Source organism: Rhea americana, unplaced genomic scaffold (genome assembly GCF_003343005.1).
Source record: "Rhea americana isolate MKP2758 unplaced genomic scaffold, rheAme1 scaffold_175, whole genome shotgun sequence".
In the NCBI taxonomy this organism is placed as follows: domain Eukaryota; kingdom Metazoa; phylum Chordata; class Aves; order Rheiformes; family Rheidae; genus Rhea; species Rhea americana.
Window position 1 is genome coordinate 1,763,420 of NW_028185872.1, and position 26,356 is coordinate 1,789,775.

Consider the following 26,356-nt stretch of genomic DNA (forward strand, 5'->3'; position numbering starts at 1 on the left):
CAGCCGCGGAACGGCCGCCCAACGGCCGCCCAACGGCCGCCCAACGGCCGCCCAACGGCCGCGCGGGGGTGACCTCACTTCCGGCGGTGACGCGCGGGGCGCGCGCCGGAAGGCGGGCGGCGGCGGCAGGGCGGCCGCTCCCCCGCGGGCGAGGTCCGGGGGCAGGCGGTGCCGGCCGCCGCCATGGCGGAGTGCTCGGGGCTCCAGTTCGTGAGCCCCTACGCCTTCGAGGCCATGCAGAAGGTGGACGTGGTGCGGCTGGCGGCGCTGAGCGAYCCCGAGCTGCGGCTGCTGCTGCCCTGCCTGGTGCGCATGGCCCTGTGCGCCCCGGCCGACCAGAGCCAGCGCTGGGCGCAGGACAAGAAGCTCATCCTGCGGCTCCTCTCGGGCGTGGAGGCCGTCAACTCCATCGTGGCCTTGCTCTCGGTGGACTTCCACGCCCTGGAGCAGGACGCCAGCAAGGAGCAGCAGCTGCGGTAAGGGCGCAGCGCGTCCTGCGCGGGGCGCTGGGGCCGGCGGGTCGAGGCTGAGGTTCGCCGAGCGCCGCCTTTATCCATCGAAGGCGGCGCGATAGGGCGCTGCGCTTACAAGAGCCCTCTCCGATCCTTCCCCCGCCTGGGAAGAGCCCCCGCAGGATTCCCGTCTGCCTTTACCTGGGAGGGCCCCCTGCTCGTGGGCTTTCTTAACGGCGGCTACGTTTTAATTGCCTGTTAGACACAAGCTCGGAGGAGGTAGCGGGGAGAGCATCTTGGTGTCACAGCTCCAGCACGGGCTGACGCTGGAGTTCGAGCACAGYGATTCGCCTCGTCGGCTTCGTCTCGTGCTTAGCGAATTACTAGCGATTATGAATAAGGTAAGTTTTGCGTCTCCGTCGCTTGGCCTTTGTGAATTTTATATTGCTGAAAGTGAAGAAGCAGAAGGCTGCTGCGTGGGTCTGCTGAAACGATGTCTGGTTCGAATCYGGGTGCTGCTCTGATGTGTCAGGGCTCTTCTCCAGTCCGTAGCTGCTTCACCAAGATTTAAGCTCCCAGTCGTGTTGAACTTGTGATTAAATTCCTAATGAACCCAGCTTTGCAGGGAAAGTCTTCCTTCCTCTCAACAAATGAGGGCGATCTTYTCTAATACTGTACAGGCTCTGTATGTTCTGTAATGTACTGTACTCAGATATAACGTGGCGACTTACAGGTTTGGAAATCATACTTCAAGTTGATATTGTGGCTATTTCTTTTGTCTATATCTTTTTTTATCGGTATTACAGTATGATATTTATTTACTATAGTTCTCATTTTTCTCTCCATTTTATTTTCTTCCTGTAAACTTACACTGTTTATAGAATTCTTAGTAGGCTGTTTTTCTGTCTTTTAGAAAGAAGCAATAATACCAGCTGTATTTAATTATCTGTACTAGTAAGTGTTTCTTACTCTAAACATCTTTGTATACCTATTCTGTGTTTATAGCTGTACATTTTTGACAGTTTTTAATATATTCTATGATTCTATGATATTCAGTCTGTTGAATTCAAAGCCTTGCTTGAAGCTTGAAAGTCTGACAGATGCTGGTTGAGTTATACAAATCACTTCGTGAAAGTTCCGTTCTGTGATGATGAATATTGTCTTGTAGGTGTCAGAATCAAACGGTGAGTTTTTTCTCAAATCRTCTGAGCTCTTCGAGAGTCCTGTCTATCTGGAAGAAGCAGCAGATGTTCTCTGCATTTTGCAAGCAGGTGCAGTATTCTGTATTTATAGTGCTTTAGTTGATACTGTTTTGCTTGTGACTTCACTGCTTCTTACAAACGTAAAAAAAAAACCCTTACCCTAACTTTTGGAGCTGTTATAGCTGAATTAAGGTTAATCTTGGATGTCCAGCTCTTTGAAAGAAGAATAGACCAAAGAGTAATCTTTCCTTCATTAACTTGAACATATTACATAAATTTATATTAAAAAATTTTGCTTTACTGTGACTGCTAAAATTGTCTCTTTATCCAGAGCTGCCATCACTGTTGCCCATAGTTGATGTAGCGGAAGCTCTGTTGCACGTTAAAAATGGAGCCTGGTTTCTGTGCCTCCTAGTGGCTAATGTTCCTGATAGTTTTAATGAGGGTGAGTTACAGTTTCTTCTTACTCAACTTATTTTTGTAAAGCTTTGAAATAAAGTCTAGCGATCAACTTGATTCYAGGCTAAACAGCGTAAATATTTGAACTGAGGAGTGTTTGCCTTGTGAAATGTAATTTGGATGCATTTATGCTTAGAGATGCTGGAAGGCCTCTCATTCTCATCACGCTCGTTATCTGTGCTTACCGCCTGCTCTAGACTCATTGTGGACCTGTTGCGATTTCTCATCTGTAGGTCGCCTTTATAAAGGCTGACTCTGACAGTGAATGATTGGGTCTAGGAAGCTGGTCTATCYTTGCTAATAGTCCTTGTCTCGCAGACTGAGGCATGTCATGAGGTGAAAAGTTTGTGCTGCCATTGCCCATTTATTATTACTTACATAGCAATAAGACTTCAGTCTCCAAGGCTGCCAGATGCACAGGTTGCATTAGACAGAGTACGAGCAGTAATTGAATGAGGCCTAAATCTGTAATGACTCTGTAATTTCTCTGAGKAGAAACACTGTTTCTTTCTGCTCGTACAGTGTTGATCAACAGTTCTTCCACAGCACCAGGTTTGCACGGCTCAGCTAATAAATCACAGTCTGCTGAACGAAATGGCTGGTTTTCTTGTATGTGTTCCTGTGGCTTCTGCTGGAAAGGCCAGATTTACTTAGACCTCCTCTTGAATGTTTAGTCTGTAGAGGTTTGATTAAGAACGGTGAGCGGCAGGATGAGGAAAGTGTTGGAGGCCGTCGTAGGACAGAAGCACTTCGCCACCTGTGTAAAATGAACCCTTCCCAAGCGCTAAGGGTCCGAGGCATGGTGGTAAGTCTGTAATTGTTCTATCATGAGACAACATGTGAATCATGATTGTGATCCATATTGGAGCATTGAAAAAAAAAAAAAGATCAAACTTGGCTATTTTGTCTAGGTGGAGGAGTGTCATCTGCCAGGTCTTGGTGTTGCTTTGACCCTGGATCACACCAAAAATGAATCTTCAGATGATGGAGTGAGTGACCTGGTTTGTTTTGTGAGTGGTTTGCTACTTGGAACAAATGCCAGGGTTCGGACTTGGTTTGGAACTTTCATCCGAAATGGCCAACAGGTATGAATGTTTTTGAGTATTTTAAAAATTATTTTTGCAAGTTGCTGTAACTTACTTGCTTATGAGCATGCACATTTGTCTGAAAGCACATAGATCCTATTTTGCTTCTTGGCACAGCCTTTACAAGGCAGCCTTTTCCGGAGGGACCATCAGATCTATAAGTAGTATTGCTGAAGACAGCTATGTGGTTGTTCTTCTGAGAGATTTTGAGATACATGATCTAATAGCCATGGAAAAGAGGGAATCATAAATTAGTCATGTTTACCTGGTATATGTGTTTGTGCTCAGTATTTGCAAGAGGAAGTTGTGTGTTGACTTGCCAGAGTTGATTAAAGCTTGTGGTTCATTGAAATAAACCATTGTAACATGATCATGTGTTGCCTGTTACCCTGGTACTGAAACTTTTATTCAGAAATTCCCCCTCTCATGTTTTTTTTTTAACTTGTCTTTGTCATTATGGAAGCTCTCATGTAATAAAATGACTTAAGAGATGAGGTTTATATTGTTGTTTTAATCTTTTAACCTCTCACACAGAGAAAAAGAGATAATATCAGTTCTGTGCTTTGGCAAATGAGAAGACAGCTGCTCCTAGAGCTCATGGGAATCCTTCCCACGGTTCGCAGCACACACATTGTTGAAGAAGCAGATGTTGATATGGAGCCAAATGTGTCTGTGTACTCAGGACTGAAGGAAGAACATGTTGTGAAAGCCAGCGCATTGTTACGTCTCTATTGCGCTTTGATGGGAATTGCTGGGCTGAAGTAATTAATGTTTTAGTGTTCTATGTTTTTATTCACTGTCTGTTCAATTTAAGCAGAGGTTGGGAGCTTTGGGCAACTTTAACATGAACTGTCTGCTAACGTTATTGTGTTCTTGAGCCATTCGTGGGAGGATATGCCATTTTTAGTGCTGAGGGAGACCCTTCTAATGTGCCCAGGGCTGGAATTGCTAGCTGATGAAAGTTTCTTTATTTCTGTAGTGTAGAGAGAGCAAATATTGTATAATTCTAAGGTGTGTGGAGACAAGTATATTTTTTTGTGTTCCAGTACCACTCTTAGCAGAAAAGTTTCTTCTGTCTATAAGCGAAGATCCTTGTGTAAACTACACTGGAAATTTTTTACCTAAAATAATGATAATACAAGAAATGCTGTGCTCTCTTTAATGTTACAAAATTCAGTCCTATAGAAACACTAAAAAAAAGTCTAGACCTCAGCCTTTGGAGCAGATCTTTAATGTGAATCTTAAGTTCGAAGAGTATTGCCAGCTAATCTTATGATATTCATTTATTGATAGTAACTTGATAAACAGATACAAATAAAGTAACAGAAAAAAATYTAAGTAATCTATAACCATTGTGATGCTACTGGAAGTCTCTCTACTTTTAAATTAGGCAGGATTTTTTTTTTCCCTATTTAGACCAACTGATGAAGAGGCTGAGCAGCTACTTCAGCTAATGACGAGCCGTCCTCCTGCAACTCCAGCTGGTGTTCGCTTTGTATCTCTCTCCTTTTGTATGCTTCTGGCCTTCTCCACTCTTGTCAGGTACCTCTTGATAGAGAAGGAGCTTTGTAAAATGTTACTGTTTGAGCACAGTTGAAGCAGTGACATCCCACAGCTGCACAGCTCTTCTCTCCTTATTCTTTATACAGATCTCAGTACAGTGGTTGAAAGCTAATTGTCTTCCAGGACTCTGAGTAAATGGAGGTTTTACTCTGCTCACCCTCTTGTTGATAGTAAACCCTTTTGAGAGGGGAGTATCAGCATTAGTTTGAAATGGCGTTTGAAGGCTGATGTAGGCCCTAGTAATTCACTTTTCCATTGAAAAAGTTTGTGGCTAAACTCTGTGAAGACCCTAGACAAAACAGTAGCAAAACAGTTGCTTATGGGTTGTAGCTTCCTGCCCTGTGCTTTCAAGACAGGAAATTGGACAACTGGACTCTTGCAGAGATTTTGAAGCGTGTGTTAGGGATCGGTGCTTTTCCAGCTATCCTGCACTGAAGCGGAAGTGACAAAACATCTCTTGGCATAAGATTCCTTCCTCAGATGTTGATTTTTCTGCCTGCTAGTAAAACTGTCTGTAATTCCTGGGAAAAAACTCTTATGGGATTTCTTTGTGCAGTACCCCGGAACAGGAACAACTCATGGTAATGTGGCTTAGTTGGATGATAAAGGAAGAAGCTTACTTTGAAAGGTGAGAGCAGGCTTTTTTTGTCTTTTTTTTTTTTTTTTTTAATGATTCCAGTAATCTCACATTTACTTATGCCCTCTTTCCTCTTTGTTATCATAGCATTTCTGGTGTGTCTGCTTCTTTTGGAGAGATGCTTCTCTTGGTAGCAATGTATTTCCATAGTAATCAGCTCAGTGCTATCATTGATTTAGTCTGCTCCACTTTGGGAATGAAGGTAAACTCTCAGCTGTTTATACTGAAATATATTTCCTTATTAAATTTCTTCTTTTGCTGTGTATTTATACACCTATATCTATTTAAGCTGAGATATGAAAACTGAGTTATTGCTAATATCCTTGAACAAATGTGTACTCAAGACATGACTAAGTAACTAAGTTCCTCTAGAAAACTATCAAAATGTACGTGCAACTAGATATAGAGGAATGTTACAATAAAAGATAACGTTCAAAAAGAGCTGACTTGTTGAAATCAATACTTGCAAAATAGGAACTTTTTAGAAAACTAATTGAAGACCTCTTGAAACTGTCTGGAAAAGTTTTATTTTAAAAAGTTTGAAGAAATACCTAGATATATAATACTTAATCCATTTCTGAAAATTATCCAGAAAGACTTATGTTCACTTTGCTGTTCTGTAACCACTTCTTACTTCATCAAATGTAAAAGCTAGGTAGTTAATTTTCAGGATGAGAAAGATGTGTGGAGTCGTGAACTTGAGAAATTTGAAAATCATATTGCTTTACATTCCAAGTATAGATACCTGAATGTTTTCCTGGTACTACAAGACAAATTGGAAAAGGTTAAGAGTTTATGAAATAAGTTTGGAGTACTTAAGAAAGGCAGAATTTAAAACAGCAGGTACTGTGTTCTTTGTTTCAGATTGTTATTAAGCCCAGCTCACTGAGCAGAATGAAGACTATCTTCACACAAGAGATTTTCACTGAACAGGTATTTTAAGTCAAAGCTTTCTGCTGCTGGTTCTGGGAAAAGCCTTGACCTTTTCTTTTTGTACATTGATCTGGTTATGCTTTTTTGAACACTAGGKTTTTTAAATTATAAGGAAGCAAATGAAAATAATTGTCCAGTATGAACTATTTTTTGCTACAGYAGGGAATTGTATGCAAATGTAATACATGTGCTACAGTTGTCCACGTATTGTGCAAACTGCATAAAAGAGTTGTTTAGCTTCCAAACACACAAAACTGAATACGTGCCGGAATGGATGTATTTTTGCAACTTAGTTGTGTTTCATGTTGTGCTTATGTATTGTGATCAGGTGAATATTTGTGCTATTTTTCTTGGTAATTATAACTTTCCCTTAGGTTGTCACAGCCCATGCAGTTCGGGTACCTGTTACAGGCAATCTCAGTGCTAACATTACTGGGTTTTTACCTATTCACTGCATTTACCAGCTTTTAAGAAGTCGGTCATTCACCAAGCACAAAGTATCCATTAAGGTATGACCTTCATTTTACTTCTGTTTGTAATTTTGGATTTTGACTGGATTTTGCAAACATTTACTTATTTATTTATTTTGGTAAAATTACCTAAGAAGTTACAAAACAGAATTGAACAGAATGAACAGAATTCTTGATGAATCTAATTGCCTATTACCATGTCATTTAAGAAGGAGCATTATTAAATTAGGGTATCTAATTTTAGCTCTATAGTCCTGGAGTAGAACTTAAGGAAGTTATAAAGAAGTTATCTCTCTTCCCTTTCTACACTTAATAAACTCCTGCTCAGAATATTTCCATCCAGGACAAATTCTGTTGGCTGTACAGGACAGGGAAACTCTTCCATGATACGAAGTTTATGACCACCTCCAACTCGGAGCTGGTATTATGCTTTCCCAAGTCAAAGCCCCATGCAAATACRTTTTGCCTAACCAGTTAAAAAGGGTTTTACTTGCAAACAAAACCATTGCCATCTGTCTTCGAAACTAAACCTGTAGGGACATTTATTTTTCTAGGACTGGATCTATAGGCAGCTCTGTGAAACCACCACTCCACTTCATCCTCAGTTGCTTCCTCTTATTGATGTCTACATTAATTCTGTTCTTACTCCGGCATCAAAATCCAACCCAGAGGCCACAAACCAGCCTGTCACGGAACAGGAGATCCTGAATGTTTTTCAAGGACTCACTGGGGTAATTTATTTGTTTGCTTATTTCACAAGTGTTCAGGTGAATGTGTGGTTCAGTACATTTTACATATGCTTGATGCTGATTCTGAAAGTTGCCTTATTTTTTGTTTTTGACTGCTATATAGTAAATAGCCTCCCATCACGTATTTTGATGGGAATCTTGTTAGAGCTACTCAGATTTCTGAGTGTTGCTATTTGTCCCCCCTTTAGCCTGTTACTTGGGAAGTGACCAACTCTTGCTACTAAGAAAAGAAAAGAAAAACACTTTCCAAAGTTACTGGTTCTTTCTAGCGGTAAAATGAATTAGAGAGTGGAGGTGCTTTTTCGGCACTGTCATGCAATTTTTTTTCTGATTCAGTTTTATTACATCAAAAATCTTACTTTAATGAAACACRCTACTTAATTTTGGAAGAAACACTTTCTTTTTGAAAGAAGTATGAGAGTGGTCACTCGGGCACATCTAGAATGTGTGGGAAGCATTGACWTACATTGAAATCCTTGGATAGTTCCATTCTGGTATCCCAAGATATCAAAAACACGTTTTATGTTTGAAGTTTTGTCATTTGTTTTTAGAAAAGTAAGTTTCCTACAACCTTCAACTTGGACCTCCTACGGCTTGATTTTTAATCCAAGGTTTACTGCCTTATCTTTCTTCGTATTTGCAGGTAAATCCAAATTTTTGTTCTCAAGTATTACRGATGCAACATGACCTTTGTTTGTGGTTTTATGTGCAGGGAGAAAATGCTCGACTTGCTCAGCGTTACAGCATCACAACACGGTTGCTTGTCCTCTACTATGTCCTGTCCTATGAAGAAGCACTTCTAGCAAACACAAAGACACTAGGTATATGTGAATGTGATCAATGGGCAACAGTGGAACTGAAAGTTGGATGCAAATACAGAAATTCTTACAAAAAACAAAGTTCATATTAGCGTTAGATTCAAGTATGATGTAAGAAGTTTAGATCAGAGTTTATTTTGGCAGTGTAATTCTTTTAGTAAGTACAGCATTATTCTAGAAACTAAGGAGATGAAAGTTCTACTAAAACTGTATAGTCTGTTTTTTTTTCTAGATTGGAAAGGATCCAATTTGGTCAAAAGCTTACCAGAAATGTTCATAACAATCTGATTAAATATAGCAAAAAGTAACAAAGTGTTGTTAATTAACTTTAGATCTTCATTTATTCATGTGCCATCAAACTTGCAGCCTAAACATGTTTCCTCTGCTTGGTGATTTTGTTGTTGACAAAGTTGAATGATCCCTTTTTGGCTTTGAAATTCAGACTTTACAATGTGTGGTTTATTGATTGAGCTTGATTTTATTGAAAACATGGTATTTAAATCTGATGTGCATTTTTAGCTACCCTTTTTAGTGWTTAAAACGTCCAGCATTCATCAGTAATATTTTGTTCATATTATACAAGGAAGAAACACATTAAAAAGCAGCTTTCATTCTTCCTGCGTTTCTAACCTCCATCCCATTATCAGTTGTTGTGTGCACTAACAGGTGAAATTCCATGAAACAACTGATAAGCAGATTGTTTTATGTTGAATAAAGAAATTTTAGAGCTATGGTCTCAAAATCAGTTACACTTGATCAAAAATGTTAAGGAGATCTTTGAATCAAACCCAGATGCTGCCAGGAAAAGATGTAGTTCACAGAAATGGTGTCCTGAAGGGCTTAAGTTAATACGCTTAACAGGAGTGACGTGTGGTATTTGGAGTTTTCGGCATTCTGCCTGAATAATGTATAGGCTAATGCTTTACATTTTCTTTATTGATTCAGTTGGGGAAATACTTTTTCCAACTGTTATGTGTGGTTTCTGTTTCTTTATAGCTGCCATGCAAAAAAAACCCAAGTCTTACTCTTCAGCATTAATGGATCAAATTCCAATCAAGTACCTCATCCGCCAGGCGCAAGGACTGCAGCAGGAACTTGGAGGTATATCTGCATGTGCAAGTCCAGCACGCATAAAGAAGGAAGGCTAAGCCTATTTCCAGCTTTACGTCTGTTGTTTGTTTCATAGCATGGCTTCTCTTTTTTGTTTGTTTTAAAATCTGTCATGAATGAGGTTACAGGTATATTTAGAGAGTCATAGTGAAAGTTTGGGGAAGATGGCTCTTTTTAGAGTAGGTTTGAATTACCTGAGAATTTTAGATTGTTCTGGACTACATTTTAAAGTTACTATAGGGTCATCCCATTTTCCAAAAGGTAACTTTTCCTTTCTGTTGGAGTTACAATTTCAGTCTCTAAACATGCAAGCTTTTTAAACTTCTCAGCAGTGATTCAGTCATGGTGTGTTGTTGAGATGATAGGGATGTCATATGTTCATGTGAATGATGCAGATATTTAAGATTTATGCTGTCTGAATATCCTCACAGGCTTGCATTCTGCACTGYTACGCCTTCTTGCTACTAACTATCCACACCTCTGTATTGTGGAAGACTGGATCTGTGAGGAGCAGATCACAGGCACTGATGCCTTACTGAGGAGGATGCTTCTTACAAATATTGCCAAAAATCATTCTCCCAAACAGCTCCAGGAAGGTAAATAGCTTCATTTGAAGTAAGCGTTTTTTTTCCCTAATAGGTTGGAATATAGTGGGTCTGGGAGTGTGTATCTGTCCGAATCATTTGAGTACGCTGCATTTGCGTAACAAGAATGTTCTACTGCAGGCTTGTTCTGAATCTATGAACAGACTTGAAGGATTTTTAAAATGTCAGAGTCCAGTTTTATCAAAATTCCATTGTATTTATTTTATAGCGTTTTCCATGCTCCCAGGAAATCATACCCAGCTGATGCAGATTCTGGAACATTTAACGCTTCTCTCTGCTGGTGAACTGATCCCATATGCAGAAGTACTAACTTCAAACATGAGTCGGTTGCTGAATGCTGGAGTCCCACGGAGGATTCTTCAGACTGTCAATAAACTTTGGATGGTTCTTAACACTGTGATGCCAAGAAGGTAAGTTCAAACTACTGTTTCATTTGTTTTTGCAGATGGATGGAATGCAACATTCTGTTTAAAAAATAGTGATATACTGCCTTTGTCTGTTATAGTAAACTTATGACTGGTCCAGGAATTAGTGTGACCAGCAATTGAGTAGGCTGGGTTGGAGATCTACATTCCTTTGTGCTTCATTCAAATTTTTGATCTAGGTAGTTTTTGTTCTCGGGGTAAAGGGAGTCTCCAGTTGGCTTAAAATATAATAGAATTGTTTTATAGTATACATCATTTACGATACATTATTGCTGAAACACTCACTTGTTCTGGTAAGAGTGTGTCTTTTGTGAGGAAGCAGATACTCTGTGTTGCAACAAAAACATTTTCATTTCAGTGAATGTAAGTTGACTATATCTTGGTTAATTTCAGGAGCTGCAAATGCAGTATGGGTTTTTTGATCCTTGATAGGCCTAGAAAAATACATCTAATTGAGATAAGTGAATATCCAAATGCTTATGTGATCCTCTTTCTCTTACGGATTATCTTCTAAAAATGTTAAAAATAATCTCATTTGTAGATTGTGGGTCATGACTGTTAATGCTCTGCAGCCTTCAGTAAAAATAGTCCGACAGCAGAAATACACTCAGAATGATCTGATGATTGATCCTTTGATTGTACTAAGATGTGATCAGAGAGTTCATAGGTAAGCATCTCTCTCCTTTAATTTCTTCTGATGCTCTGTGGTACTTACCACTCACTATGCATCAATGTTATCTCACAAAAAACTTCTGAAAACTTTCAGTACTTTAAAACATTTTCAGACTAGTCATATGGGCTTGCAAGTTCCATCTTTTGCTGCACCACTTTCCTGTAGTAAGCTTGTTGTTCTGTGTGCTGRCTGAACTGTGCTGTTTCAGCTTGTCACACTACCCAGATGAGTGTCCTGTTGGACAAACCTTGCACTCGCTCCTATTTTGGAAACTCTAGGATTGTAAATGGATTTGCACACAGATCCATCCATTTTGTTAGATTTGTGTATGTGAWTTTTTTTCTAAATAGACATTGTGGCATGCTTAAAATGGCTGCTGCCACATGGTGGTGGTTGTAGCTGTAGCATCCTTACACTTTGTCTTTTGCCATCCCTCTTGGGCCTGGAAGTGTTCTGTCTTTTTGGGTAACAATTTCTGCAAGTGGATGCTTGGTGAATATGACAAAAATAGATTTGATTAATTTCTCAAGTAATTATTTTAGTATTACTTAGAAATATGTTCCTCTAGATGTCAGTGATGACAGAGGAGATGTATAACACTGATTTATGGCTTTGATGTAGAAGAATAAACTGAGAGTTTTAGTAGTGAAAAGGATCATAACTGATAGCAACAAACCAACTTTAAAGAAGAACATGAAGTAATGCAAACAATTCAAACTAAAATTTGCAAATAGCAGCTCTGKTTTTTTAACAGGTCTGAAGAAAATTGCATTTGTTTTTTTAAAAATGTTAATCGTTTTAAATGTACTTCAGGCTCTAGCTTTATTCCTTTTGTATTCATGTCTTTTGTCAGTTGTAGCTTATTTTTTCCCTTTTTTGCTTTTTCATTATCTTTCTGTTTATAATAAATGGCTAATAGTCATCTTGATTTGTTCTTCATATTCTTGCTTGCATATTTCTGTCTGCCCTTGGCTTATAGCAATTTAGTCATTAATCAAATTTCTATTTGACTTGGTACATTTTTGTACCTCTCTGCAAGATTTCAAATTTCTATTGATCACATTTTTAAGGCCAACCTGTAGATGAAATATTTAAATGTATGTCCATTCAGCCCTGGATGAAAAATGTAAATCCTAAATTTCTAGAAYTGTTAAGGAGATGTATAAAGCAGTATGATTTGAAAACTTGTCATCTTAGCATTGTGGAAGCAGTCATTTAGAGCTTGTCTACCTTGTTTTTCTATCTCCATCATTCAGATAATTATTTTGGCTTACTTCATGTACAGCAGATAATTTTCTGATTTCTTTTATTCATAGACTGTTAAAAATCAGTTTCTTCAGGAGTTCCTTGTTTTTGTAGAGTGTATGCTTGCCCACRTGTGCATGAGAAAAGTAGGATTGAATGGCAGGACAGCAGAAGGAATTGTGATGATTAGTATTTTGCTGTGTTAAGGAAAACAGCTTTAATATGAACCAGACTACAGCGAAATGAATCTTTGARGAGTATTTTTAGTTTGTTCATATTGTTCTGCCTCCTGAAATACCTCTGCTTTAACATGTGTTTCTGTATTAGGAGTCCCCCTCTGATGGATATAACTTTGCACATGTTGAATGGATATCTTCTTGCTTCAAAAGCCTACCTCAATTCTCACCTAAAGGAAACAGCGGAGCAGGACATTAGGCCATCCCAAAACAATGCAATGGGTCCAGAGACCCCAGAAGTTACCAGGGAAGAATTAAAAAATGCATTGCTTGCTGCTCAGGTAAAGTGGAGAAATAGATATTAACTGAAGTGTGGAAAGGCAATGATAAACAGAAATATAGGCATGGGAAATTAAAAAAGAGGACTTCTACTTTTATTACTGACTCCTGCTAATAGGAAAAAGAAAACTGTGTCTGCGTTTGACTCCACATTGTATCTAATATAACATGAACATTTTTCCCACAGCATAAAAAAATTTCTGTTTTCTAGTCTAAACCGTTGTGTTGGTTAACTGTATTAATAGTGGATTTGTGTTGTTTGTTAGTTAGAACAGAAGAATTTTGCTTACTAGCACTTTTTCCTTCTTGCTTGGGGTATCCAGAGGGCTCTTTTTCTACTCAGCACTGGAATAGTAAAGCATGAATAAATGCAGTAGCCCTATCATTTGAATTATGTTGTTTAGGAGAAGCAGCCAACCTTGCGAAGTGTGAGGCTGAAGAATGGTTAACTTAGTTTGACATGATGAGAATTCTTGAGTAATCCTGTTTCACAGACGATCTCTTCTTACTTCTCCCTGGAAGCATGACCCTGTTAGAAGATTGGTTTTGAGTTAGTAGCAGGTTTTTTTTTTTATTTAAATGATCGTCTCCTCTGAATACTATGGATTACATGGCCRTGTACATATTTTCTGATCTCTATGATTTAAGAGATCATTGGATTAATTATTTATGCTAGTTTGACTGCTTGCATATGGCATACACTATTTATRTGTGCACATGACAAGGCTGTAGATGATTCAATACTAACACATTATTTGCATATATATTTTAAAACATTATTTGATTCCTTCAACATGACTCTTCTGATTTATGCTTATGATAATCTGTTGATGCTCCAGATTTAAACTTTTGTTCTTGTTTGAGTCTCGATTCACATACACAGCGTTTTTTTGAAGGTGGTAGTGGTTATTGCAATGAAATTCTCAGGGTTTGTGATTTTCCTGAACTGATTCTTTTTTAAATGGAAACAATTCTAGCCATTTGACAGCCTTTAATTTCTTACATTGCCATTACTTTGCATTGTAGTTGTTGTTGTTGTTTTAAYGCATGCTATACTGTTTAATTTCTTCCCAGGATAGTGCTGCTGTGCAGATTCTTTTAGAAATCTGTTTACCTACAGAAGAAGAGAAAGCTCAGAGCAGTAATACCCACAGCCTGTTGAAAAGTGTTTATAGTACCGCTGGCTCTAAGAGCCCAGAACTAAAAGAAGAAGAAGATAGCTTGCTGTGTAATCTTCGAGAGGTCCAGTGTCTTATCTGCTGTCTGCTGCATCAGATGTATATAGCTGATCCCAACATAGTCAAACTGGTTCATTTCCAGGTCTGGTTTGCTCTTTTTTAGTTCTTTAATGGTTGCTTGGTTAGGAAAGAGCCAAATGAAGTGGTGGAATGCTACTATTGTGTTCCTCAGAAATTATGACGACGCCCTCGTCTGCCTCCYTTTCCCCCAGAACTGTAGTAGGTACATTTCCTCCCTCTTTCAGTGCAAGCACTCAGTACTGTGGCCAAGCGGGGGCAGCTAAMCAATGCTTGTTCCTCGTCATTAAACACATGCTTTGTTTGTGTCACTGCCCTTCTGTATGCCARAAGAGTGTGTCCGTTCTAGGCCAAGGAAGACTAGCCTAATCATCTTAAAATTACTTGTTTCACATCTTGTGTGGGTTACTTCTTTCTGGCTGTGTTTTAAAATTATTTAACCTGTTATTCAAAACTGAAATTTGGCTTCAAATACAAACCTTCTTTCCTTTTTGTTTGGACATACTTTATCTGTTTAGAGTGGAAGAAGAAAGGTTGCCTCTGCCAAAACAGTGATCTCCCCCCCCCCAAAAAGGGATGGAGGTTTTTTTGCTATAAGTGTGTTTTTCATTGTGTGTTAAATTGTTCATTGCCGTGTCTGCATGGCATTGCCATGGTTTTTTTTTTTGCTGTGCAAATTGGGCCTGGGGTGAAGTTTGGAACAGAGGAAGGGCACAAAAGGAATAGGTCATTGCAGTTTGGTTTGATCTGGGGAGTTCGTATGTAAATAATAAATTGAGTCTTGTGGATAAAGAATTGATTAAAACCAGGGTATGTTACCAGCCTGCCTTGTGTTGCCTTGGGTTATAGGCCTGTTGCTTAGAATTCTGAATGAAAGAAAGTTACARTTATATATGCTTTGAAACAGCATTAATGCTGTTTTAATCTACCTGAATATCTWAAATGCATCAGAGTTTTTGAAATACCTCTGACATACACTTTTTCCTTCCTAAATTTTACAGGGTTATCCATGTGAACTTCTGGCATTGACAGTGGCAGGGATTCCATCCATGCACATCTGTCTGGATTTCATTCCTGAGCTCATTGCCCAGCCTGAACTTGAAAAACAGGTACTGTGCAGTCATCTAGTTTGGGAGTCATTGTAAGTAGTTAACCCTGTTGAAGTATTGGTTGGGGGATGGAGGGAAGAATAAAAGGATCACTATTAAGGTAACATTTTTAGCATTTTCTTTGTAAAATGAAAGGCCTCACCCCCAAATCAGAGATTGTGGCAGTTCCTCTAACATGTACACTTGTTTATGAAATGCTTATGAAATTCAACATTACATTCAGGAACTGAAAAAAGCACTTTTAGTAATGACTTGAAATTTTAATTTTAACTTTTTTTTTTTTTTTTTTTAAGAGTATACATCAGTTGGCAAATTTTTGCCTACTTAGTTTTTAACCGGTACTTTATAGCTACAGGAACTAGCATAACATTTTAATTTTGTAAGCCTTTTCTGCAGAGATGTTCTGTAGAACAGACGAAGCAGCTTTAAGATAAAAATATTACTAATTTTTATGAAAGGTTTGACTACTAAGTCTTTATCCACGAAACTATCACTACTGTTTCTTGAGGCAAGCTTGGGGCAAGCCTATAAAGTGTAAATTCCTGAAACGTTTTAAATTTTTCCTTTGCCAGCTATCTTACCAGTTCTTTCCCTGTTCTAAGTGCAAGAATCCCTTCACAAAGCCTATCAGAATGACACATGCTGTTTTCCTCAAGGTTATTCTGTATGAATCTGAAGTGTGGTGGTTTCTTCTCAGTAAGAGCTCAGCAAAGGAGGAGTCAGGAGTTTGCTTTAGAAATGTTTTGCCTATATTTTTGAAGGTCTCATGATGATAACAAAAAATAATGGCAAATGACAGATAATTTTTACTCTCTAAAGCAATTTTTAGGCCTTGAATTGGGATGTTGTAACAMGAGGAGATTACACATTTGACTAGTTCCAAGTAACTGAAATTTACTGGGCTAAAGATTCCTCTCATAAGAAAATAAAACAAACAAACAAAAAACCCTCCAAAACTTTTTTGTATCAAACCAACTTCCTAAATACTTCTRCTTAATCCTTTCTCAAATATTAAGTTGCTGCTGATTAGAAGGCACTCACTGAAGTTAAAAACAGAACCCATTGAACACAAAACWGTTTTTACAGGGATTGTATTGTGAATCATGTGTTGCTTTGCTTCTCACTGAAGTATCAGAACAAACTCGGTGGGGGTGAGGTTCTGCAACACTAACTCTAGTACTTGCATTAATGTTACATCTGTGAGGTTCCTTTTCTTAAAGTCTGCAGAAATATTTTACGGTAACTACTATTAGGCTTTTCTGGCTCTTATYTCCTCATTGGTAAAATGGAAAGTTATGTGAAGAGCTTTGGATTGAAAGTGCAAAGCAATCTGTAACATTATTRCCTGTAACATTATTCTTTTTTGCCTTTTACCTGCTTAACAGATATTTGCAATCCAGTTACTTTCATTTTTGTGCATCCAGTACGCACTACCTAAATCTCTCAGTGTGGCTCGTTTAGCTATCAATGTCATGGGAACCCTACTCACAGGTAAGCATTTCAGGAACACCTAAGCACATTGTTGCGGAGGTTTAATTTATTTTGTCTAGACTGAATACAGTTTTGCCAAAAAAMCAGTGTGTTAAATATGCTTATAAACGTAACAACAATTCTTTACTCAGTTTTGATAATAGTTCCTTTTTAATTAACCGTTTCTTCTTTCCTTGACAGTTCTAACCCAGTCAAAGCGCTATGCCTTTTTTATGCCAACCCTGCCWTGTTTAGTTTCATTCTGTCAAGCCTTTCCACCTTTGTATGAGGATATTATGTCTCTGCTGATACAAGTAGGCCAAGTCTGTGCCTCCGATGTTGCCACGCAGACAAGAGACTTTGACCCAATTATTACACGTAAGCAAGGCATCTTGTATTTCAAAAATAATGTCATGGTGGTAGGGAGAAAAATGATGTTTGATGTTTCCAATGTTTGAGTGTAGTTTGAATGCAAAATAAAATATACTATGATAAGCTTGTAAATATAGAAAGGGTAGGCATAGGTGGATTTACTGGAGGGGAGGAAGGAAGTTAGAGGCTAAAGAGGCTGAAGGCTTTCCTTTTTTAGGCTTCGATGAACTGCCTTCCTTCTATTTTGTTTCCCTGCACTTATTATTGCAAGATCTAACCCTGCATGCCAGTGCTGCATGTGGAATTTGCCATCATAGTCTTAGGAGGAAAGACATGAGCAAAAACCATTGGCTTTTGAGAATACAAAGACATTTCCAAATCTCAGCTATGGCATAATAACTGATCATGTAAATCTTCCTAGTCTACTGGAAGTGCAAAGTCAAATGAGTTAGCTGAAGTCTTGCAGTATGAGTGGAGGAATGTATAKTGATTTTATGAAGTCTATCAGATCAACTTGAGGAAAATGTTTTGGTTTTTTTCTGTCTAAAAGCAAATGTTCTGTTCATGTGATAGAAAGTTCAGTAATGTTATCTATGCTAGGATATTTATGTTAAAAGAATATACATAAAACCAAAGAAGTCAGATGTAGGAGAAATGAAATGTTTTAGTGTCGCTAGAAGTACTCTGTGGAATTAAACCTTCTGTATGAAATAGTGATGGTTCAAATTTATTATTTTACAATATGCCTATTTGCATTAAGGGTGTAGTATAACAATTGTTTTTGCTATATTTATTTGTAATTTTTTTAATTTAATTTTCTAGGTCTCCAGCAACTAAAGGAGAAACCAAATGAAGTGTCAGGACTTTGTAAAGATTCATCCTATAAAAGTTGTTCAAGGGACATTGCAAGCATGGACCCTGATGTTCAGTTATGCCAGTGTGTTGAAAGTACTATCATTGAGATAATTAACATGAGTGTAAGTGGAGTTTAGGAAGAACATAAATGAAATTGTACTGTAGCTAGTGTCACAGTCTATGGTGTCTAAACATGGAAAGAGATGCCAAGTGAATTGAGAAACTGGAGCACAAGTCCTTATCTTTCATTCATTGGATTAAGTTTTGGCTGAACCTTGTCAAAAGAAAGTAATTCTTCAGAGGCTGATGTTGCTTCCAGTGAAAACTTCTGACAACTACCAGTGAAAGTGAGCATACTTTTTAGGCATGCTGCATCACTTCGTGAACTGAGCAACACACCTATAAATGGTTTTATAACACTTCTTGAAAAACAAATGCTTAGTTTGTTGAGCAAGCAGCAAAGCAATGGGTAAGAAAAGCTTGAAGGTTGGAGATCTTTGCTGAAGTTCAAATGACCTAGTGTCCATAGGACTGRAGAATGTGGTGTAAGTAACTTGTAGCATTGCACTGAGACCTAAGAAAAGGCTTAATTTTTTTTTATTTGCTTTTCAAACCATTGGCCAAAGTGTGAGTTCATGAGATCAGTGACTTTAATTCATTWAAAAATCAGCCAGCCTTCATTAAAAGTTTGAAACTGGTCTAGAAGCTTCTAAAAAAAATACTAGTATTACAAAATGAGCTGTATAAGCATGATTTTTTTTAAAAGAATATATATTTTTAGTGCTGCTCAGATGTCTTTTTTTTTTTTTTTTTGGAAACACATCACGTAGTTTAAAAGAGATGAAAAAGACCTAGGGAAGTAAAGCTCAAAGATACCTGAATTTTCATTAGGTTAATTTTTTTTTTTTTTTTTTTTTTTAAAAAAAAAGTGTCAGAGGTTACTGTGACAGAAGCTGAATTTCACTGTAGTGAATAGAATGATAGATTTTAGCCATACCAAAGTGGTTACATCCTAGAGACTTGCAGCTTGATGGACAAGCAGGCTAATACTTTTGTGCTTAATGCACATAGAACTGTCTCTGAAAGCAGTTGACTGTTCTCTCATACAGGAAAACCAGACGATTTAGCCTTGAAAGATGTTTTGTTGCATCACAGAAGAGAGTATGTGGTTCAGGATCTGGAAGTTTCTTCAAGGCTGCCCAGGTTCTCATAATGGGCAGCAAACGCTTTTGCAGTCAGAGAAATAAAATTAAGGTTTGGCTGTTGTGCCAGAATTGAATGTAGTACKTCAAGATGGTGTAACTGCTAAAGTTGTCAATCCAGCATTTGCTGTTTTGAAAATGACAGTATCCAGAGTCCTTAACTAAGATATTTTCAATTAAAACTAGTTTATATTCCAGAAATCATAGTCTGATTGTTTCGTCTGGCCTTCTGAATGTCTTGCACAGCTCTTCTCTTAGATGTGTTSGAATGTGATACGGAAAAGCTAATACTGAATTGCCAAACCAAGATACGGTACACATTCCAGAGTTACCAACGTGCTGATGTAAAGCCTACTGTAACAAGGTGGTAACATCATCTGACTACCAAGAATGTTGTCATTTTGATGTAAAATATGTAAATAATTTAAATTTATGTATTTTTTCCTCTTGTGCTTGTGATTTTATACGCTGTAGTGATATTTAAGTAAAAACAAGTGTATGTTTTGGATCAATTTGTAGATATTCCTCCTTTTAATTTCATGTGGATTTGCCTATATTTATTTAGATCTTTCAGCCTGATACCTGGATACAGGGATATCAGGCTGATAGATACAGGGAAACATGCCATAGGGCCTCAGCAGAAAAAGCCCCACCAAAACCAAAACACCCCCAGCCCTCATGASTTGCAGAACTTCACTCTTTCTTTCTTAGCAATTTGGAAAAGAAAATCTCAAGATCAAGGTTTATTGAAATGCATGTAAGTACTTAAAAGTCGCAGACTTCAGTAAAAACAATTTTCATTAGCATTTTAGGTCCCTMTACACTATTTTCAGTAATTATCCTGAAGATAAATTAAAAAGAGTCTCAAAGTATTTTTCAACTGTAAGGAAGATGGAGGGAAGAGCTAGCACCTCCCACAGCATATTCRATTATAAAGATATGGGAGTGCAGCTGGGGAGCTGGGCCCAGAGCTTGTCTCCTGCTTAAAAGAAAAAAAAAAAAAAGAAAGAAAAAAGTCTTACAGACACTAAGAAACCTGCTTCCAAGCGACGCTGGTTGCTGAACGGAACCTACCGAGCCCCTGAGAGGCGCCGGCCGCGCCGCCGGCATCGCCGTCACCGCCGGGAGGTTGCCCAGCAACGAAGACAACCTAGGAGCCAACAAGACCCTCCGCGATTGGTTCTAACGGCGCGGATAGGGGAGGTGGGAGCGGCTGAGTTCGCGGCCTGCTGATTGGCGGTTCGCAGCCTTTCCTGTCAGCTGATTGGCGGGAGGGACCGCGGCCGGGGCGGAGGCGGGAAGGACGCTCGCTGAAGAGGGCTGCTGTCGCCGCTGTGTGAGGTGAGCGGCCGCGCCGTGCTGCGGCGGAGSGCGGCTCTGGCGGACCGGGCTCGCCGCGGGGAGCGGGGCTTTCCAGGGGCTCCTGCTTCTCTGTCTCCCGACAGGGAAAAGAAGCGCCGAGGTGCCTTTTATAGGCCGAGGCGGGAGGATGACAGCAGCTGGCCCTGGCGCTCCGCGCCCGCCAYGAGTCCCCCAAAAGCCTCCCCGGGGGAGGGGGTGGAGTGGAGGTGTCCTAGGGAAGCCTGCTGCTTCGCCCAGGGACGGCTCCGGCCGGGGGGTCCSTCCTCCCCGAGCCTGGTCTCCGACGGCCGCAGCACTGCTGTCTTGACCCCTCCCGCCCCTCTCGTAGGGGCTTGCTTTTTCTTAGGCAAAGATTGTTTACGATCTGCTCAAAAAATGTTTGAGAGAAGCCTTTTGCGTGTGAGGGGAARGCCTTTCAATGGGGTGCAGCTGCGTTTCTGGAAGGAGGGCATGGCTGCGAACTCATGTTAGCRATCCCTTTTGGCTAGGATTTCTTTTTCCCGTTGAGGAAGCTGACGGTGAAGCTGAATCATGCCCTGTGTTGGTGGCTTTTTGATGCACTTATTTACTCATTAAGTGTCAGATGAGGACACAGGTTAGTGAATCAATTTCTCAAGGAGGTTGCTGATTTAAATTCACGTTTAGATATTTTGAGAACTGAAGACCTATAAAAGTTAGTGCTGCTTAAAAACTGTGCTCTTTTTAAGTCTCATGTCTCTCTTCAATACTCTTAATTAAATAATTTCAATATTTTAGGGTGATAGGGAAGATAGGACTAGGTGTAAAGTTTGTCCAGCCAGACACTCAGCTGGATAGAGTGACCTGCTGAAACAGCACAACCTTTCTTTTTATTTCCCAAAGTGAAAGAAGTGCAAGAAAATAAACAGAATAGTCAAGTGAATTACAACTCATTTCCCCCCTGAATAATTACTGTATTAATACTGCAAGAAAGAAAACATATCATTTTTAAAGTCAGTGTCCAGTCTTAATCTTCTTACTGCTGCAAAATGAAAAGGAATATTTAGAAGCCATAGTGGTAGGCTGTATAACTGTAGCTTGCAATGTCTTGGAGCTCAAGTTAATGAACTTCCAGAATTGAAAAACTGATTATCTGTAGTTATTTAATATCCTAAAATACTTTTCCCACTAAGGATTTGGGTTCATGTCCTAGCCAATATTCACTCTGCAAAATAAAATCTAGGATGATGTGCACAGTTCATCTGTAGTTATTTCTAAACTACTTAATTGCTAATATTACTTATCAGATGTTAACTTGTTCTTGTTTGTAAYAAGGACCAGGTCTGAACTAATGTCATATATATAAATTCCTGAATGCAATTTTCTTAGTATCCTGAGCCACTTAACCCTCTTAACAGGTTAGCAGTTTCTGCTTGTTTCTGTTTGCTGCTGTATGTTGTTTCAGACTTTCCCATGGTTGCTAATATTAACTGGTTAGTATTTTTTTTTATTTCTATTGCAGTTATAAATCTGAAATAAACAGGGTGAAAGGTGGCAATGCCTTCTGACGTATCAGAGTATACTATTGGGGGAGTGAAAATTATATTTCCTTGCAAGGCTTATCCATCACAACTAGCTATGATGAATGCTGTAAGTAGAATTTATATTAATGTTCACTTTAGTGAACATTAAAGTGTTTATGATTTGCAATTCTTATCARCCTTTAGAAAAATAACATACGCAATTCAGAGCCTCCATTATTTTYGGTATTTCAGTTGTAATGTAACTTACTGTATTTCTGTGTTTCTTTGTTCTCTGTTTGTACAAGCTTGTGCTATACAGTGATATGTGACCTATGATTAGGAATCTGTGATATCTGGATTATAAAATAGTAATAATGTTTTGGAATGTTGAAATACATCTCGGATTTGTAGGCTGAACATTTTTGCTAAGAACCAAGTTATATACTGTGTAATATATAAGCTAGCTGTACAAGGAGGGAATGTTCTACTGAAATACACCCTTCAATCAGAATGTAATATTCTAATAATTTTTTCAAGAGGAGTGTTTTTAAATATTTTATATTTAAGTTAGGAAGTTTAAATATCTTTTTCTTTGCAAGATGAATATTTTGGTTCCATGACAGATGTTTTAAATGCTTTGGTTCTGTAAGACTACAGAAAGAAAGTCAGTCCCATCAGATATTACTTTAGCAGGTAAGTACTTCATAGTTCCCTGTAAGTGAACCTCTGAGCAGTAGTCAGAGGTTTTTTTGTTGGTGATTTTTTTTTAATGAGAACTAGTGCCTTTGTCTAATTTTAGAAGTTATTTTTAGCGTAGTTAAAATATTCTTTTTGCTGTCTCTGTTAATTATGGTTTTGTTCTCATTGTTCTCCTTTAAGATTGTTAAGGGGTTAAATAACAGGCAACATTGTTTGTTGGAGAGCCCTACAGGAAGTGGCAAAAGTTTGGCATTACTTTGCTCTGCGTTATCATGGCAACAGTCCCTGTATGGTAAGTTATCTTGGTGTCCATTTGCTCAGTTGTTACTGCTGAAATAAATTATAATAATTTTTTTTGCTATTCAACCTTTTAAATATTTGGTTTGAGGAATGTATGCAGGTATTTGTCCATCATTATATGTACAGCCTTATTAGTAAAATGGCATTAGGCAATCAAAACAGTAGTGGCCAATACTATTAAGCAATGTAGTTTTCATGTTAAAATGGATTTAGATATCTGTTATCTTAAGGGGCAATATGACTGTTGGAACTCTGTAAGAAAACATTTGTGGCTCGTAGTTATGCAGATTGGATTGAAAAAGAGGTATATTTTTCAGTTTTGTAAGTTTTTACAGTTCTTTGCATTGCAGTTCTTCAAGGAGTGATGACAGCTTGTTCAGACTGTATAGTACATAAAGACTCAAGGTTTATAATACAAATAAAATAGATGATATAGATCAYATCCATAATGTGTAAAGGGACCAAATGAAGTCCAATTCAAAATGGCACTTAAAAAATTATAAGAATTTTCTTCTTGTATTTTTGAAAAATTTTATAATGCTTTATTGTGAAGAACTCAATTTGAAAGTAAGCTTTTATATCTGTTCCTTTTCTTTTCTTTGCTGATTCTGAGTTGGGCCTTTAATGGCTGTGTATTTGATGCTTCAGATCTGACCCGCCACTCCTTTAAGTATAAGGAACAGTGCTAAAGATCCAAAAACTTGGTGATTTGTGTAGCTTGCCAAATTTATTATACTGTGGTAAAAATATTGTGAGCTGCGATTCAGTATGACTAACATTCAGAGGAAATTTAAAGTCTTTGATGTATGTGCATTTTTTTTTTAAAGTTCCTAAGTAATACCTRTTCTCTTAGTTAAGGTGGTGTTTCATAAACTTAAAACAATCTCTAAATCTCTGCTGGTTTATATGCAACTGAAAGAATAAGGATTTTATAAGTTGCTTGCATGTATCTCATTTTTAAAAGTGTGTAATTTACAGATCTGGTGATTAGAAACTGGTACCTAAACAAAATCTTTCATCTTAACTATTTTGAAAGTCTAGTTCTAATGTATAGTCCCATATAGTTTTTTTAATAGAAGAAAAATGACTGTGTCCTTTATCTTCTTTAGAGAAGTCAGTGGTTAAATCCTCATGTGAAAAGGAAGACAGAAAGCCAGAGACTTCATTGCCATGTCGTTGTGCGTGTCATTCCCAATCTGAGAGCAACGAGGCTGCAGCAAGTGTGAATCATGGTGCTTCTTGTTCTTTTAATAATTATGAAGCAGGAACTTCCATAAAAACTGAAACCTCACTAACAAACACAGGTAGCTTTTAGTAAATCCCTCATTTTGTAGTAGGCGTTGTTAACTAGCCATTGGACCTTGATCTCAACACTTCCACCTTCTAACCTTTCTCTGGATTGTTAATTACATCTGGACGTTCTGTTCACCCTAGTTCGAGTGACTGAAAAAAGACATGCAATAGGACTGCACTGTAGGTAAAAGTATTTGTGTGTGTGTGGGGGGGGCTCCCCYCCCAGTTTGGCATTCTGTGTTCTGTTTTGCGGATTTGAACTGTGAGGGCCAACTGACAGTTCCAGAAGGAATCATCAGCACTGCTGTAGTATATACCTTGAATTGGAAAACTTGAATTCTTACAGTATTTACTAGTTTTCTGGAATCTCAGTTCTGGGAAAGTAGATCATTTGTACTGTAAGCTAAAGCTTAAAGGGATAAAAAAAAAAAAAAAAAGTGTTTCTGAATTATATATTAAATATGTTAGAGTCAACACAAAACTTGCAAGTGTCATATAGGCCTAGAATATTTTACTCGGTAGCACACACGTGTGTTAATAAAACCCTTGCTACAAAAGCACATCACTGCCCTTGACAGGGAAGGTGTTGTAACACCTGTCCTGATGGTCAGATACAGAAAGAAAGAGAGATTGAGTATGTTCATAGACACAAAGAGCCACTATAAATTCTTGTTTTCCCTGAAAGTGTCTATTGTTAAGGGAAATATATTWGGTAACTATAACTGAGGAAAAGGGGATTATAAAGGTTTATTTTTTGTGCTTGGGATTTTTTTTAACAGGCATTTCACAGTGCAGTTCTGTAGTTAGTTTCACTTGATTTTGCAAAATACATAATTTGTAAAACTGTAGAAATTAAGGGACATGAGTAGTTAGCTGGAAAAATAAGTGCAGAAAGAGTTTATTTGCTGGAGACAACAATTGGGTGTGAAATGCCTCAAGGAAGTCTCATTCACAGTTGCTAAAGATATTGATCTTCACTGTCTAAGTTCAGCATTATGACTTTGGCAAACGATTGACAGCTATTATGAGGATGTTATTTTTGTTCTAAAAATAGTCTCTTGCAGTTAGCCATAATATCAAGTACATACAAGAAAATAAAGATATTTATTTCTTAACTGAGTTTTTAAGAAATGTCTTCTATGAAAGTGTCCAAAGGTAGCATCTTACTCTACTGATCCTTTACAGTTATGCTAAGTCCCTGTTCAGCTGTGCTTCCTAAATTAATACCTTTAGTATTTGTTCAGCCCTCAGGACTTACTATAGAAGTAAACTAAACTATATATATATATATATATATATATATATAAAATTTTTTCTTCATTTTTGTTGGATACTGTATGTACCCATAAGAATATATACCTAGGTATCTATATCTATCTTAAACCTAATTTATGGAGAGAAACAGAACTTTAATAAACAAATTTAAATCATATTGCTTCATATATAGATAGCCAAAATCTGTTCTAGAAGTAAAATATATAGTCAGCGATGTCTTTTGTTTGCTTTCTTCAAGTCAAGGATTCTTTTTGCTATCGTAATACTAGTACATGATTCAGCCCTGTTTCGAAATGATGGTAAAATGGTCCAGGAAATATCCACTACTATTTCATATGTCATTTGTCTTAACTATATGTATAGTAATTTCTGTTTTTAGAAATGTTGCCTTTATTTAAYGTGTTCTTAGTAATGGACATGCACTTGCCCTTTTTACAGAACATAAGGAAAATGAAACCCTAGCTTCAAAATTGTCTGCCAAAAAAAGGGCATCTCTTTGTAGTGATGAAAATGATGATTTTCAAGTAGACAGGAAAAGGATTCGCTCTTTAGAAACTGAGCAGCAGGTGAGCAAAATTTATTGGCAATAAGATAATTCAGGCATAGCTGAACCAAGCTGTTAAATATCAATCAGCGTTTTAGAGGAAGGCAGAGGGATTAACTGGGTTGTGTCACTGTCATAATTTAGATGGACTTTTTGTTTGTTTGTTTAACGTATAACATGAAAACACATCATAAATT

General features: G+C 38.0%; 2 protein-coding genes across 3 annotated transcripts in view; both read left to right on the forward strand.

Annotated features, from left to right (window-relative positions):
• Window positions 1-104: 104 nt before the first annotated feature.
• Window positions 105-19,713, forward strand: INTS2 (integrator complex subunit 2). Its single transcript, XM_085301361.1, has 24 exons — window positions 105-476; window positions 715-853; window positions 1,621-1,723; window positions 1,986-2,099; window positions 2,788-2,918; window positions 3,025-3,198; window positions 3,733-3,959; window positions 4,615-4,740; window positions 5,318-5,389; window positions 5,486-5,600; window positions 6,263-6,331; window positions 6,706-6,840; window positions 7,356-7,532; window positions 8,263-8,371; window positions 9,365-9,469; window positions 9,910-10,074; window positions 10,292-10,493; window positions 11,050-11,175; window positions 12,754-12,943; window positions 14,016-14,261; window positions 15,199-15,306; window positions 16,692-16,797; window positions 16,978-17,154; window positions 17,971-19,713. The coding sequence occupies exons 1-24, from the start codon at window positions 184-186 to the stop codon at window positions 18,138-18,140; spliced, it is 3,579 nt and encodes a 1,192-aa protein (XP_085157487.1). The 5' UTR covers window positions 105-183; the 3' UTR covers window positions 18,141-19,713.
• A 773-nt stretch (window positions 19,714-20,486) lies between these two features.
• The window catches only part of BRIP1 (BRCA1 interacting DNA helicase 1), a 75,664-nt gene continuing 69,794 nt past the window's right edge, over window positions 20,487-26,356 (forward strand). The window contains exons 1-6 of one of the 2 annotated variants that reach the window (XM_085301364.1): window positions 20,487-20,546; window positions 21,056-21,162; window positions 22,048-22,175; window positions 22,928-23,039; window positions 24,157-24,351; window positions 26,054-26,181. In XM_085301364.1, coding sequence (XP_085157490.1) covers window positions 22,083-22,175; window positions 22,928-23,039; window positions 24,157-24,351; window positions 26,054-26,181 — 528 coding nt within the window. In that variant the 5' untranslated portion in view covers window positions 20,487-20,546; window positions 21,056-21,162; window positions 22,048-22,082. The remainder of the gene's footprint in view (window positions 20,547-21,055; window positions 21,163-22,047; window positions 22,176-22,927; window positions 23,040-24,156; window positions 24,352-26,053; window positions 26,182-26,356) is intronic. The other variant, XM_085301362.1, reaches the window with a different exon arrangement.